The sequence below is a fragment of the Geotrypetes seraphini genome, chromosome 3 (assembly GCF_902459505.1).
Source record: "Geotrypetes seraphini chromosome 3, aGeoSer1.1, whole genome shotgun sequence".
NCBI classification, from domain to species: Eukaryota; Metazoa; Chordata; class Amphibia; order Gymnophiona; family Dermophiidae; genus Geotrypetes; species Geotrypetes seraphini.
Genome location: NC_047086.1, coordinates 66,965,135 through 66,981,378, shown reverse-complemented (window position 1 = coordinate 66,981,378; position 16,244 = coordinate 66,965,135). Strand labels below are relative to the sequence as shown.

The window sequence follows — 16,244 nt, the reverse complement described above, 5'->3', positions numbered from 1 at the left end:
GAATTACAATGTCCTCGGTATCAATCCAATGATGATGATGAGGGTCGATGAATATCTCTTGTTCGGTTAGATGCATAAGATTGATGCAATGAGAAAGGATGATACCTTGGCTTGGAACACCTTGTTGAAGGGCTTGGAACACCTTGTTGAAGAAGAGTATCTATGCTTTGAAGCAGTGGATCGTGTTTCTGATGGAGAGCGTCAATCTCAGAGAAGATCCATGAAAAGTAGCAATTTGCTCTGATGGATAGCTGACACGGGTACCTTGAAGCCTCGTAGAACTATGCTTAAGTGGGTGGTACCAAGAGAGTCGATGCTAGCAGCGGTACGGCATTTTGTGCAAATTAAGCATACTACCGAGCTCCCTCCAGAAGAACTCATGGAGCGTCTCCCAGAAACATGCACCGGTGCCTCGATGAGTGCACAGTGTGAAGGAGAAACAACCTGTAAAGATGCAGAATGGACCTAGGCTTTGCTGCAGAAACTTTTGAAATTCAGTTTTAGAGAAGCCCCTCTCCCATCCCTGATTTTCCCCATAGGCCAGGGGTGTCAAAGTCCCTCCTCCAGAGTCGCAATCCAGTCGGGTTTTCAGGATTTCCCCAATGAATATACATGAGATCTATTTGCATGCACTGCTTTCATTGTATGCTACTATTTCTCATGCATATTCATTGGAGGAAATCCTGAAAACCTGACTGGATTGCGGTCCTCGAGGAGGGACTTTGACACCCCTGCCATAGGCTATAATAGCCTTACTCACTGTGCCATGTGCCTATCTGCTTCAGCTTATGAATGCAGCTGGGATAAAAAGAGAAGAACTCTACCTCACAGATTCACTGGATGAACTTGGTCTTTGGGCTGCCATTTAGACCAAGAAAGGACTGAGCTTCAACCCCTGGAAAGCCTCGTATCGTAAAGGGGAAGAGGACCATGCAGCCGGCCCAATATTAATCCCAGCCAAGCAAGGAAGGAGCCAAACAGTCTGCACTCAAGTTTCTGATAAATCAGGGATATGAGCAGCTACTCAGGGGATGGCCCCTGAGTTCAAAAAATACAAAAGCAGGCAGGCTGGCTAGCTAGATGTCCCCGAGTGCTGATCCTGATAGTAGCGCGAGTCTGCATCTTCTACCAGGCAGAGATCCCAACATGTGGGAACCTCTAGGCACCGAGCCTCCAACTGAACACTTAGAAAAAATACCCAAAAATAAGTGCAGAGCAGAGCAGAGCAGAAACACTTCTAAGCAACTTGCTTGCAGAAAAAACCTGAAAGGGAAGAAGCAGCTCCTTGGGAAGGAGACAGAGTTGAAAAGATGTTTGACAGCATTCTGCAAGCAACTTGCGGGTTCCGATACAAACTGTAGTGTATAGGACCACTACACATTGCGCTAGAACTGATTATTATCTATGATCTTTGTTTAGATGATATTATACACTTATAGAGGACTGTGAAATTATACATGCATGCTACTTCACAGTATAAATGAGATGAGCAGGGATAAATCTTACAATGATCAGCGGGGGGTGATCAGGGGTTCGGTCGTGGGGGGGTTGCTTCGAGGGCAGGAGAGCCTGGGATCCCTCCTGCCCATATTTTAGTGGGGGGTGGGGGTTAGGGAGTGTCACCGGCCAGGAGGGCTTGGGCTCCCTGCTGGCCGGAACGTGGGGGGAGGGGAGTTGGAGATCGCCGGGTCAGGAGGGCTTGAGCTCCCTCCTGGCCCCATCGGACTCGGTGGGAAAGGGGGGGTTGGGGATCGTGGGGCAAGAGGGCTTGGGCTCCCTCTTACCCCAATGCTGTCGGGGGCTTGGGGTGCTGCCGGGGCAAGAGGGCTTGGGCTCCCTCTTGCCCTGATGCTGTCGGGGGTTCGGGGTGTTGCCGGGCAGGAGGGCTTGGGCCCCCTCCTGCCCGATCGTAATAGCCGGAGGGCTGATCGCTGTAGGAGAGATGGCTTATCTCTCCTACCAGCGATGGTGATCACCCACCCCCCTTCGAACCGCGGCACTTCGGTGTGAGGATCGCCAGCAGGGGGATGCCCTGCCGCGATGCTCACTCCGAAGTGCCGCGGTTCGGAGGGGGGTGGGCGATCACCATCACGGCAGGAGAGGTGAGCCATCTCTCCTGCAGTGATAGGCAGGTTGCTGGGGCCGCTGAGCTGCAGCGGCCCCTTTTTCAGCATTTATACCTGTTTTGACTTGGTCTAAGTCAAAACGTATAAGTGCCGACTAGGCAACCTGCCTAAAGTTTTGGTTATACCTGCTGTACGCCTAGGTCTAGGTTGGCCCACCTCCCGCCCTTTCCCCTCCTCTAAAAACACCTCTTTTTGCTCTATGCATTTAGAGGCAGGGGAAAGGCCTAAGCTGGTTTTAGATACGTCTAAAACCAGCTTTGATTATGGGTACTTGGATGATTAGGCTTTTTGATCATCCAAGACCCATTTAGGCTACTTTTTAGACGTTTTTTTTTTTTTTTTTATTATGAGCCCCAAAATGTTTGTGGGGGGGGGGGAGTGACTTGAAGGGGTACAACCACCACCACAGTTTTTCCTTTTTTTTAATTTTGAGCACTAGAGCCCATATTCCATGCCTGGGCATATAGATTGGGGTGGACTCTCATTTTCTACCAAGGTATGGAATGTGGCAAGATGCAGCAAGTGCAGAAACTTACCACACTTTAGAAAAAGGACTCAAAAAATTATTTAAATTATCTATTGATAACAATAATTAACCTGATTGCCTATTATTCCCTTATGGTAGTGGTGCACAATCATCCAGAAATTGCTCCCAGATGGATGGCCTTGGCCAATACTGGAAAGTTATTTCAGCAAACATCCAAGCTTTATTGAAATGCCCAAAAAATGAGCAATGAAACAAACAAGACTGAAATGTAGTAAAGTGAGAACTATAATATTTGGTTAATTCACTGAAGCTGGTAGAAAAGTGGTAAATAAATCTTATAAATACCCTCGCACCGGGATATTCATATCTCTTGCTGATCTGACAACCTCTTCATATTTGACTATGCTTTCTTCTATTGAGCAGTTAATATTCATTTTGCTGAATGATTCAGAAGCTGCTGCAAATACTGATATTTCTGTTGCCCCTGCTGCAATCTGAAAACATAGATGAAGATATATAAAACTCAGACATAAATAATAAAACCAATTGTAATATACCACATAACATGATTTTTGCTCCTTGGCAGTAAGGAAAGATTAGGTTCTTACCTCAATAATCTTCTTTCTAGTAGAAGGATATAGTGGTCTGGATAATAGGTTAATATCCCATGCTTGTAAGATTCTGGAAAAGGCATCCAAAGCATTATTATTTTATTTATTCAATTTTCTATACCGTTCTCTCGGGGGAGCTCAGAATGGTTTACATGGATTTATGCAGGTATTCAAATATTTTTTTTTCCTGTCTATCCCAGTGGGCTCACAATCTATCTAATAGACCTGTGGCTCCAACCCCTGCACCATATTTTAAGACATGCCCCCTCTTCTACAAAGCCGCGCAGCAACAGCCCCAAAGCCCTTTAAATCTCTATATGTAGAAGAGGGGGATGGTACGGTAGAAGACAGCATAGCAAACATTGAAAGAGATGGCAAAATAGTTCATAAAGCATGGTAAAACATAATATGACAAACACGGTACAATGGGACTTAACATGGTGAGCATAGAATGGCAAACATAGTATTACAAAGCATGGCTAACTTAGTATGAATGACTTGGTAAAAATGATAAGGGAAGTGTGCATGACAAAACATAGCAAGGAAGATTTGGAGTTGCAAACATTTTGTATCGGGCAAGGCATGAGAGATTGTAGCATGGCAGGGGCATAGTATGGTGAACATATTATGGCAAATATGGTGTAGAGCAGTGGTATTCAACCCAGTCCTCAGCGACTATCTGGCCAGTCGGGTTTTCAGGATATTCACAATGAATATGAATGACAGAGACTTTAAAAATCCGACTGGCCAGGTGGTCCCTGAAAACTCAGTTGAATACCGCTAGCACAGTATAGTAGGTCAAAGATGGCAAGCAGTATGACAGTGTGTGGGGGGGTTTGTTTTACTATATATCCCAAAGAATATTACCCTTTGGGATATATAGTAAAACAACCCCCCCCTCGGATAGGGTAGTGATGGTCTCTCCAAGTATGAGGTCATCATCAGCTGAGGCTGGGGGATATATATAAGAGGAGTGAAAAAGCTGCGGCATCTTTGTTTAAAGAACTTGGTGGTTGTATAAGACGGCGAAAGCTTGTAGAGGTAAGGAACTTTGATATTTAAAATACTTTGTTGGCATTTTTATATCTGTTACAAGGCTTCTATTGTCTGTTTAATATATAGGGATATGAGCCTTGAGAAAACCCCAATGTTGGGTGAAACATGTCGGCATAGATGTCCCTACAAACTGACCACCCGAAGGCAAAAAAGTTAAAAGCTAAGTACCTTTCTTAGAAATGGTTGTTTACAAAATGTTTAAAAATAACTTTAAAAACAATTCAACTAAGACAGTTAGAAAAGTTGGACCCAGTGAAGATATAGTACGTGAAGCCAGATACAGTGAAATGTTTTGAGTATCGTGGTGGCACTTCTGAGGGTTGGTGAATAATGAACAAGCTAGACTATCATTGGCCATGAGGGAACATATACAACAGCTCCTCGGTGGGCCACTGTTATACCAGGGCATCAATGCTGGTGCTTACCTGCTTAAATCTTCAGAAGTATCGAGACGTCTTTTTGCTGTTCACCGACGTCATCAAATTGAACGTCAACTGCCCCCAACATTTTACAATGCTGTTGAATGCACTCTGTGGTAGAGACCACTCTCCTGGATCCAGGGTCCAGAGACTGAGATAATCCGCTTGTCCATTGTTAACTCCATATGTTCTGCTGTGGGGGCCAGTAAATGAGCTTCTGCCCATTGGGACAGTAACTGGGTCTCAAATTTAAATGAAGCACTCTTTGTGCCCCTCTGTCTGTTTACATATGCCACTGTGGTATTGTCTTAAAAAATCATGACCACTTTGCCTTCCAGTCTTCTCTAATGCTTTTAGCACTAGACTAGGGGTGTCAAATGTCGGTCCTCAAGGGCAGCAATCCAGTCGGGTTTTCAGGATTTCCCCAAAGAATATGCATGAGATCTATTTGCATGCACTGCTTTCACTGTATGCTAATAGATCTCATGCATATTGGGGAAATCCTGAAAACCAATTGGATTGCGGCCCTCGAGGAATGACATTTGACACCCCTGTGCTAGATGAATGGCTCTCAGCTCCAAATGTGTTGATCATTTCCTCTGCAAGGGAGACCACCTGCCCTGAATTAGGCAGCCCTCACAATGACCTCCCCAGCCATAAAAGCTGGTATCCATCATCAGTATCGCCCAGATCTGAGTCTCCTTGGAGCCAGCACTGTAAGCTGCGATGAGCTTCCGACATCCAAGGCAATGGAATCTGAAGTGAATCCACTTTCAGAGCCCAGTGGGATAACAGAGCATTTTGAAGAGGTCTTAAGTGAGATTCTGCCCAGGGGACAACCTCTATGGTGGCTACTATCGACCCCAAGACCTGCAGATAGTACCAAGCTGTAGGGGCAGTATTGCTAACATCTGCAAAATCTGTTTGCGTAGCATTCTTTTCTGAGGCTCTGGAAGAAAAACGGGACCTTATGCTGTCTTGAAGAGAATTCCTAAGTATTCCAGGATCTGAGTCAGCACTAGGTAACTCTTTCGGATATTGATTATCTATCCCAGGTCCTGAAGTAGCTGCACCACACGAGAGACTGCCCTGTGACCTGCCTCCTTGGACAGAACTCTGATCAGCCAATTGTCCAGGTACAGGTGCACCTGAATTCCAGTCTTGTGCAGGTGTGTCACTGCCAGTTTCATCACCTTCGTAAAGGTGTGAGGTGAAGAGGTCAACCCGAAGGGAAGTGCTGAAAATTGAAAATGTCTCTCCAACAAGTGGAGCTGTGGAAACTTTCTATGATCTGGAAAAATACATATATGGGAAAAATACATTTATGTAGAAAAGCTTCTGTTAAATACAGTGTGCTAGAAACTTTCCTTTAACTACCAAAGCAATGACTGAGCGTACTGTCTCCATCTGAAACTTGGGCACTATGAGGGCTGCATTAACTGACTTTAGATCCAGTATTAGTCAGTAGTTGTCTTGTAGGGTCATGAAATGGTTAACTGTTGTTTGAAATACTGCTATGGCCTACATAGCTGAAAACAGTGTATAATCTACTGACCTCATCTACTGTCCCTAGCTTACCACATTGTAAGCTAAATAGATAAGAGTTTGAGCCATGATGTACCCTACCCTCCTGTACATGTAACATTTAGAACTGTAAGATTTAGATAAGCAGAGAAATGAGCTAGCTCCCTATAGGACTATAAGTTGTATCCCTGAACCTATCATAAGTGCTGGCTTAGGACCAATAATAATTGTAGAAAAGTTATAGAAGTAACAAATGAGAAGTTGTAGTTTTTGCATGTATTAGTTTGCATATATTTAGTGAAAAGGGCATAAAAGTCTGTGCATTTCCTGTTTCTAACACTCTGGTAAGCAGGCTGTTCACTTCAATAGAGTCCGGCATGCTGTAAATAAACCCCTTGTACTTTCTTCACACCTCTGACTTTGTGTGTCCAAGTGATCTTTCAATCTGAGTCTTTCTTGGGCACTGACTCTATTGCATGAATATCCAGCAGCCTTTGTACTGTTGCTCAGACTTTGGTCGCTTTCTCTGGTCTTCCAGCCAGGGAATCTATAAAGAAGTCCCAAAGCAGACTCAACATTCAAGCTTGTAACCTTCTTGAATGATGTCCAAAACCCATTTGTCCAAGCTTGCCCAGACCTCCCAGTACTCTGAAAGTCTCTCTTCTATGTGGGGAAGCTCGGATACTGGCCTGGCATCATTGTGACTTCTTGGTATTGGCCGATGATGAGCAAGATCCAGATGATTGTGCTCCCCTAGATCCTCCAAACATCTATCTGGACTCCTGAAAGGATCTCTGCACTATAGTGCCCACTGACTGGGACTGTCTGTACCCCTGAAAGGAACTCCTACTGGATCCTCCCAGAGCATACAGTCTGCTATCCAGCAATGTCTTAGGACAACGATCTGCCACACTGGCCAGGAGGTCATCCAGTTATTTATCAAAGAGCATTTGCCCCTTAAAAGGCAGCCTGCTCAAAGTAGCCTTAGAGGTTGAATCTCCCACCCACTGTCTGATCCATAGCAGAGATAGAGTAAGCTGATACTTTGCTCATGACCCAAAACATGTCATATAGAGCATCTGCCACATAATTCCCCTCCAAGTACAGTGGTGCCTCACACAACGAACTTAATCCGTTCCAGGAGCAAGTTTGTTATGTGAAACGTTCGTTGTGTGAAACGCGTTTTCCCATAAGAATACATGTAAAACAAAATAATTCGTTCTGCAGCCCTACATTTCCCTCCCTCCACCTCACCTTATATGCAGAGTTTGCCAGCTTTCTTTTTCACCCAGCCGCACGCTTTCAAAAAGCTGTGCACGCGCAGCTGCTGAAGTTGATCAATGTTCTCCTCTCCTGCAACTTCCGGTTTCCGGTTGCGTCAGAGGAGAAGATTGAACAACAGAGCATGCGCGCATGTGCTGCTCTTTGAAAGTGTGTGGCTGGCCGAAAAAGAAAGCCGGAAAACTCGGCATCTAAGGTAAGGTGGAGGGAGATGATGGAACACTGCATTCAGACAGGAGGGTGCTGCTGTTCCCGGCTCACATTAGGAAGCGGCGAGAGTAGTTCTGCCCCCCCCCCGGGCCCCTCGGGCGACTTCGTTGTGTGAAACGAAGTTCGTTATAGGGAGCAAGACAAAAAGTTCGTTATGCGCAGCGTTCGCTGTCCGAGGCGTCCGTTATGCGAGGCACCACTGTATTACCAAGTATAATCTTCCACAACAGGTAATTGAGGCAAGCAGCGTGCCAGATTTTAAGAAGAGATGGGATTGGCATGTGGGATCTCTTCATGGAGGTAGTTAGGGGGTGGGCCATTAGTGTGGGCAGGCTAGATGGGCCGTGGCCCTTTTCTGCTGTCATGTTCTATGTATGTTTCTATGTTACCTGAGGCAAAGAGCCTTCCTCCACACAGAGAGACTGGTGCAGCATTTTATGGCAAGCACGTACCACAAAGGATGTCACTACCACCACATTTAGACCCAGAGCTAAGGCCTCAAGCTGTCTTTTGAGGACCAGATCCACTCTCCGATTCTGCGCATCCCTCAAAATCACTCCCCCTTCACTAGGGAACGATGTTTGCTTCATAACTTGAGCTACCAGCAAATCTACCTTGGGCATACTGAAGAGCTGCTGAAACTCAGGGGCCATGGGTACAGTTTATTCATGTCCTGGGCACCCTTCAATGGGCTCTCTGGAGAGTCTTAATGCTCATTGAGTTTCAAAGTGATTTCTGGATGCGCTGAGAAAAATGTGGACTGAGACTTGGAACTGCTCATAAGGGAACGCTGCAGTGACACTGTGATCATTTCCAATAAATATGTCGGCTTAAAAAGCCTATACATCGGGTCTTTTCCCTGGTCTAGGGCTACCACAGTATGTGACATTGGAGGCATGGATCCTGACCATAAATTCTCCCAGTCCTTCTTTGACTGGATCTCTGGGTCCAGCGAATATGTTCTCCGTGAGAGAACCGAACTCTGAGGAATGAAACCCCCTTGTGCCTGCCCTGATATTCCAGTTTGTGCAAAAGATCTTTTATGTTTCAGATAGGCTTCAAACATCAACAGAATCAAACCCTGAACTGGATCCCCTGAACATCTCTGCAAGTCCATATCTTGGTGCCTCATATGTTCTGATGCATTTGCATGTTTGTGTTTCATCAGCGATGCTGTGTTGGCCATTGAGGGCTCTGGAAGGGTCAGCCTCCTGCAATTCCAAGCCCTTGGAGGGACCCAGCAAAGTTAGGTCCACTGCTTCCACCCCCCGCCCACACACTCCCCATGGAACGTGGTGCACGATCGCTCCTCAGCCACCCATCCAAAGCAACTTCCTTTCCCCCTCAGTATGGAGTAATTGCCTTTTCTTGAGCTGGAAAGCATCTATGTCCTTATGGTGCTCAGGACTGCTGTTCTGGGGCTCCAGGTGGTATTTCTTTCCCCTCAATGGGACTGTTTGCCATTATCCAGTCCTAGAAGACTGTAGAGGGGCTACGTCGAAATCTCCCATCCCTCCATTCTATGTCACGTGGCACAAGGGTGCACTTCAGCTGCTCATTCAGGGCAAATAGGGCATGATATAGGGGTATTAAGGTCTGAAGATTCCATCCCTGGCAATTTTGAGGCAAAATGAGGTGTTTTAGAGAAGTTAGAGAACTTAGACACTGTGGCAGCAAAAAAAGTCTTCTAAACGCTTCAAGGCTGACATAAAAAAAGCAAAAAATAGGATTTTAGAGGAGGGGACAAAGTAAATAACTATAGAAACAGTCTTAAAACACTTTTCAAGATCCCCCCAGCCGATATTCCCCATAGGCTGTCAAGCCTGTACTCACAGACCATGTGCTGGGGAAATGGTGCTACAGCCTGATTCTGCTCCTTTAAAGTGTAGCTGCATGTGGAGGGGTTCTCTGCCTTAAGCCGCAAATCAGCTGCCACGCTGAGATCTTTGAGCTGCCAGTCAGACCTTAGTCAGACTTATCCTCTACCTCCCCAGACCTGATGTGACACAGAAAAAAGGGGAGGATGCGAAGTTGCAGCCAGCACCCTGAGTACCCTGAAGAACCGCTACTGATGCCTAACAGCCTGCACTCAAGCTCCTGATCAAGTCAAGGAAGTGAACGTGGTGATGGCCCAGAACCCTGAGCTCCACAAATCTTCAGCAGAGCACTCCCTGTAAACCGGGATCTCTGACATCGCACAAAAACTGTGAACAAGCCAAAACCGCCCCCCTCCACACACACACACACACTGCATAACAATAAAGAAATAGATCAGAGAGAAACCTTCATGCTTGCTTGCAGAAGGAAGAACTGAAGGGAGCACAGAAACCATGGAGAAGGAGGAGCAGTTGAAAAGCTGATTGACATCTTCTACTAAATGCTCATGAGCACAGATAACCCTATGGTTTAGCATACCATTCCTATTGAACTGGAATATCTGGTTAGCACCAAACCGGCTACTGGGGAGGGGAGGCAGAGGGGTGTTTTTCAGGAGTGGGGTCTGTACTTGTCCAATTAAGTGCTAATATTTAACGACATTTAACTGGATAGTGCAACTGAATATCAGCAGTAACCAGCCCTGAACGGTCTGGTTAGTGCTGAGGTTGTCTAAGGATGATACATCAGCAGAGCAGATACTTAACCAGTTAGTATCAATATTCAGACTGCAAACAGGTTGAAGAAGTGGGTAAAGCTAGGACAGCAAAAAAGTTGTCTCAGTTTTAGTCTGGGCATTGGTGTGAATACTGGCTAGTGTCTGCTTAACTGCTGTGTAGTGGCATCAGGGTTCCCTCTACTCAATCCCAATCCCCCTTCCTTCCCTTCCTGAAGACAATGAGAACCCTGATTCTGATCTCCCCTCCCTTCCTCCAAAGACAATAAGAGCTCCAGTCCTGATCCCAATCCCTAACTCCCTGAAGAGAACGAGAGTTGCAGCTCCAAGCCTCTACCTTCACTTCTGTAACCCCCCCTCCCCATTCATGGCCTACCTTGGTCATCCCTGGTAGTCTACAGCTTCCTATGGGCATGAACAATATTCACTCACTCCTGCACATTGTGGCTTCTTTCTAAAAATGACTGCTTGCAATGTCTGGCTATTTCAGAGGCTAGTAGGAGCCTGTTTTAGAAAGAAACATAGGTGCCTATATTACTTTATAGTATACTAGTTTTTTTAGCCCGTTACATTAACATGTGCTAGAATAGATGTGTAGACTTAGGCATTTCTTTCTTTTTATCTTTCTTTCTTTCTGTCTTTCTTTCCGTCTCTCTCCCTGGCCCACTGTCTGTCTGTCTTTCTTTCTTTGTTTTTGTCTCTCCCCACTGTTCAGCTGTACCGCTTCCCTGCTCCCCCTGTCCAGCAGTAGCCTTTCTCCCTTCCTTTTACCTCCCCCCTGTCCAGAAGCACCCCTTCACTGCTCCCCCTGTCCAGCAGTAGCCCATCTCCCTTCCTTTTACCTCCCCCCGTCCAGCAGTACCCCTCACAACGCCGAAGAGCCTTGGTCATGTTCCCACACGCTGTCTGTGCACCCCAATAGAGAAACCGCTGTTTTTTACCTTTCGTCGCCTCATCTGCCATGTCGGTACGAGTAAGAAGGGGGACATAATACCCACTATAATGCGGAAGCCAGACTGGAAGAGCAGAAACCCTCCTCTCCCCTCCCCTCATCCGCTCTGCACGCACACACGCCCCCTATAGCCCTAGTACATCAACCCCAGTGGCCAACTGCCAGCACTCGGTGGTGTACTGCGCATGTGTAGGCACAGGGCCACGGATCATGGACCCACAGAGTTTGAAGTGCGCATCCGCGCTAAGGGTTTTATTATAGCAGACTAGCCTAATCGAGTATATACACCAAGGGATATACACTTTCAGAATATCTGTAATAAATATGTATGAGATAAATTTGCATATAATGGAGGTGAAATTAGGGTTATCCTGAAAAGTCAGCAGGCCTAGGCCTGTGGATTGCTAGGAAGGGTTTTTGAGTACCCCTGATATACACACATAGTATGCTCTTGAGACAGACATGGGGAAAGCCACTGCTTCCCTAGGATCAGAAGTACAGAATGGTGCTATTGTTTGGTTTTCTGCCAAGTACTTGTGACCTGGATAGGTCACTGTTGGAAATAGGAAACTGGGCTAGATGAACCATTGATCTGACCCAATATGGCTATTCTTATGGTCTTATTGTATGTTCAGAATACTCGCTTAATGAAGATTAAAAACCACTACCTGCGAGCATGCTCAGGCATCCCATGGTAATTTTGGCATCTGTGCATGCTTCCCATGTGCTAAAAGATACTTTTTTACTTTTTAGTGCTCGGGTATTTTGGGGGACAGAGTAGGTATGCCCAGCACAAATTAGTTAGAACAGCTACATTAACATGCATTAACAAATTAGTACATATTTAGTGCATGAGCCCATACCACCTAGAAAATAGGTATAGTTAAAGGTTCACGTGCTAATGGCCATGCACTAATGTATAAATTAGTGCATGGCCATTAATAGGCAAAATGGAAAATGTGGCCATTTTACAACCGCAATAAAAATGGTCTTAGTGTGCGGTATATAAGAAAATTTTAAATAAAAAAAAAATGCACTAGTCATAGCGCAGGTCACCTTTTAGCACAGATTAATAAAAGGGTATCTTTATTGTCTACTGGAAATATACTTGGGATGAAGTTGTGTAAGGGGCCTGCCTACATATTGTCTTTTTATATTTACAATTTCTAAACATTTTTTTACATAAAATATCCAGAAAAATTATTAGTATAAAAATTGTCTAACTCATAAATTAAACTACCTATTAGGATTTAATCTTTGTAACATCTTAAAACATAAACTGAAACATTTACAGAATATTCCATACTTACAGCAGAGTGAAATCCTTGAACATTAGGTGTGAGAACAGGATAATGTACACCAGCATATTTTTTGATTCCTTGCAATACTTCTTTGTGATCTGCCATCTTAACAAATAATAATGTTAATTTATGGTTTAGGAAATGTTTCTTTTTCACAACATGCATGTAGAATTCAGATTTACAACATGGAAATATGAAAGTTTTGGAAAATAAAAGCAAATAATTCTTCATCTACATCCTTGTTTTAAATTGAATGGCATGACTAGTAATTGGAGCCTCAAATTAGAGGAAGACAATGAAAAATCTAGGTGACCCTAAAAGAATGTAAGCCGTACTTTAACTCCAAAATATTCAAAGAAAGATTAGCCCCCTCTTTTACGAAAGCATAGCACAGTTTTTAGCGCCGGAAGTGGCAGTAACTGCTCCGATACTCATAGGAATTCTATGAGCATTGGAGCAGTTACCGCTGCTGCCGGCACTAAAACCCGCGCTATGCGTTAGTAAAAGAGGGGGTAGGTTCTTACTTTGGTAATCTTTGTTCTTGTAGATGTGTCTAGTAGTCCTGAACGCTAGGGTCTTGTATCTGAACTATCAAGTAGCTTGCAGAAAACTGCCAATCATGTTTTCCAATTCTACCTCCTTCCCAGGGAGCTGCTCCTGACCCCCCAAGATGTACAAAAGCAATCAAATAGCACTGTAATAAAAAACATAACCGGAAGGAAGAAAACAGGGAAAAATCCCTGACACTACAGTTTTGTTCTGCTCTGTAACAAAAATAAGAAAAAACATAATATTCAAACTTGTGCAACTAGCACCAATTATGTATGGAGCTCGTAGGTACTCGTATGACATGTTATCAAGCAGAGATTTAAACCAGACTGTATGGTCATCTTTCTTTTTCTTTTTTCCTCTCAGTTCCTCTGAAAGACAGAAAATTCTTCAAATCCAGATTGATCCTAAGGCAGAAGACAGGCAAAGCTCACACATAGTGCGGGGCTTTAGGGCAAGTAGACACATACAGATCGAATACAGAGGGCGAACGACTGGCTGCGAGATTGGTGCAAGGAGATGAACTTCGGGTTCCTGCACCATGGAGAAGCTTTGCAAGGACTACAGGGACACGAAGGGCTACACCTGACCGGAAGAGGAAAGAATGTCCTTGGACACCGTCTAGCCCGCCTACTTCACAGGGCTTTAAACTAAGTAAGTCGGGGGAGGGTACAGGCACACACAACATACCTGGCAAACTAAACTGCCAATACTTTTTTGGGGCTGAGGAAAGTAGTCACTGTAATTCTGGGTCTGGGTCAGGGGCGAGTACGCACACTTTCGAATCGGGGGTAGGTTCATATGACAATTATGGGTCACATTGTAATTTTGAGTCTAGAGGGAGCACACATTGTAATTCTGGGTCCATGGTGAGTACACATTGTAGTTCTGAGTCTAGGGAGAGTATAAACAATGCTAAAGGTGTTCAAGTAGCTCAAGCAGGAATACCCCCACTGAGACATAACAAAAATACAACATGGAGGGCTATGTACGTCAACGCACACAGTTTGGGAAACAAGATCCTGGAATTAGAAACGGAAATAAGGAATGCCGACCTGGGTGTGGTGGCAATATCTGAGACCTGGCTCACAGACTCCCACGGGTGGGACATAGTCTTACCGGGTTACAACTTGCTTCGCCGGGACAGGGAGGGCAGAATAGGGGGAGGTGTAGCATTATATACTAAAGATGACATTATGGTCACAAGAATCTCAGATGTCCAGTACACTAGGGAATCCCTTTGGGTTAATTTGGCCAGAGGGAAGGACAAATGCTTGTATCTTGGCATAATTTACAGACCCCCAAGACAACATGATGACCTGGATATGGAAATAATCAGTGATATAGAAAATATCACCTTGCATGGGGACACAGTAGTATTAGGTGACTTCAACATGCCTGATGTGAATTGGGATACACTTACCTCTGCTTCCGGCAGCAGCAGGAGGCTATTAAAGGGAGCTTGTCTCAAGCAACTGGTGCTGGACCCAACAAGGGATCAGGCAATACTGGACCTATTACTTACCAATGGAGAAAGTGTCACAGAGGTCTCGGTGGGCGACACATTGGCCTCTAGTGACCACAACATGGTATGGTTCAATCTTAGGAAAGGTTTCACTAAACCTACCACACTGACCAAGGTCCTCAAATTCAAGGACACAAACTTCCAGGACATGGGATCCTTTGTTCACCAGGCGCTACAAAGACAAGCAGAAATCGATAGCGTGGAAGAAATGTGGTTAACTTTGAAAGCCACCATACAGGAAGCGAAAAAACCGCTATGTTAAATTAGTAAGTAAACGGCGAAGGAACAATAAGCCGAAGTGGTTCACTGCGGAGATCTTAGACCTCATAAGAACATAAGAACATAAGAAGTTGCCTCCGCTGGGGCAGACCAGAGGTCCATCCTGCCCAGCGGTCCGCTCCCGCAGCGGCCCATCAGGCCCACTGCCTGAACAGTGGTCTCTGACTAATTTTGTAATTTACCTCTAATCCTGTCCCTATAACCTTACCTCTACTCCTATCTGTACCCCTCAATCCCTTTGTCCTCCAGGTACCTGTCCAGACCTTCTTTGAAGCCCTGTAGCGTACTTCTGCCTATCACATCCTCCGGCAGCGCGTTCCATGTATCCACCACCCTCTGGGTGAAAAAGAACTTCCTGGCGTTTGTTCTAAACCTTTCCCCTTTCAATTTCTCCGATTGCCCCCTTGTACCTGTGGTTCCCCTTAGTTTGAAAAATCTGTCCCTATCCACTTTTTCTATGCCCTTCATGATCTTGAAGGTTTCTATCATGTCTCCCCTGAGTCGTCGCTTTTCCAGGGAGAAAAGCCCCAGCTTTTTCAGTCTGTCAGTATATGAGAGGTCCCCCATACCTTTTATTAGCTTAGTTGCTCTTCTCTGGACTCTCTCAAGTACCGCCATGTCTTTCTTGAGGTACGGCGACCAGTACTGGACACAGTACTCCAGGTGCGGGCGCACCATTGCACGATACAGTGGCAGGATGACTTCCTTCGTCCTGGTTGTGATACCTTTCTTAATGATACCCAACATTTTGTTTGCTTTCCTTGAGGCTGTGGCGCACTGCGCCGACGCCTTCAATGTTGCATCCACCATCACTCCCAGGTCTCTTTCAAGGTTGCTCACCCCTAGCGGTGATCCCCCCATCTTGTAAGTGAACATCGGGTTCTTTTTCCCAATATGCATGACCTTGCATTTCCCTATGTTGAAGCTCATTTGCCACTTTTTGGCCCACTCTTCCAGCGTTGTCAGATCTTTTTGGAGGTCTTCGCAATCCTCCATGGTTATGACCCTGCTGTATAATTTAGTGTCATCCGCAAATTTAATAACCTCACATTTTGTTCCCGCCTCCAGGTCATTAATAAATATATTGAACAGGAGCGGTCCCAGCACCGACCCCTGTGGAACTCCGCTCGTGACCCTTTGCCAATCTGAGTAATGGTCCTTTACTCCAACCCTCTGTTTCCTGTCCGCCAGCCAGTTTTTGATCCATCGGTGGACCTCCCCTTGCACCCCGTGGTTCCATAGCTTCCTTAGCAGTCTTTCGTGTGGTACCTTGTCGAAGGCTTTTTGGAAGTCAAGGTAAATGATGTCTATAG

General features: G+C 45.3%; 1 protein-coding gene across 4 annotated transcripts in view; it reads right to left on the bottom strand.

Annotated features, from left to right (window-relative positions):
* Positions 1–16,244, bottom strand: part of HMGCLL1 (3-hydroxymethyl-3-methylglutaryl-CoA lyase like 1) — a 143,865-nt gene that overhangs the window by 63,840 nt on the left and 63,781 nt on the right. For all 4 annotated transcript variants that reach the window (XM_033939885.1, XM_033939884.1, XM_033939882.1 and 1 more), the window contains exons 4-5: positions 12,588–12,683; positions 2,959–3,107 (exon numbers count right to left, since the gene is read on the bottom strand). In XM_033939885.1, the coding sequence (XP_033795776.1) occupies positions 2,959–3,107; positions 12,588–12,683 (245 nt within the window). The remainder of the gene's footprint in view (positions 1–2,958; positions 3,108–12,587; positions 12,684–16,244) is intronic.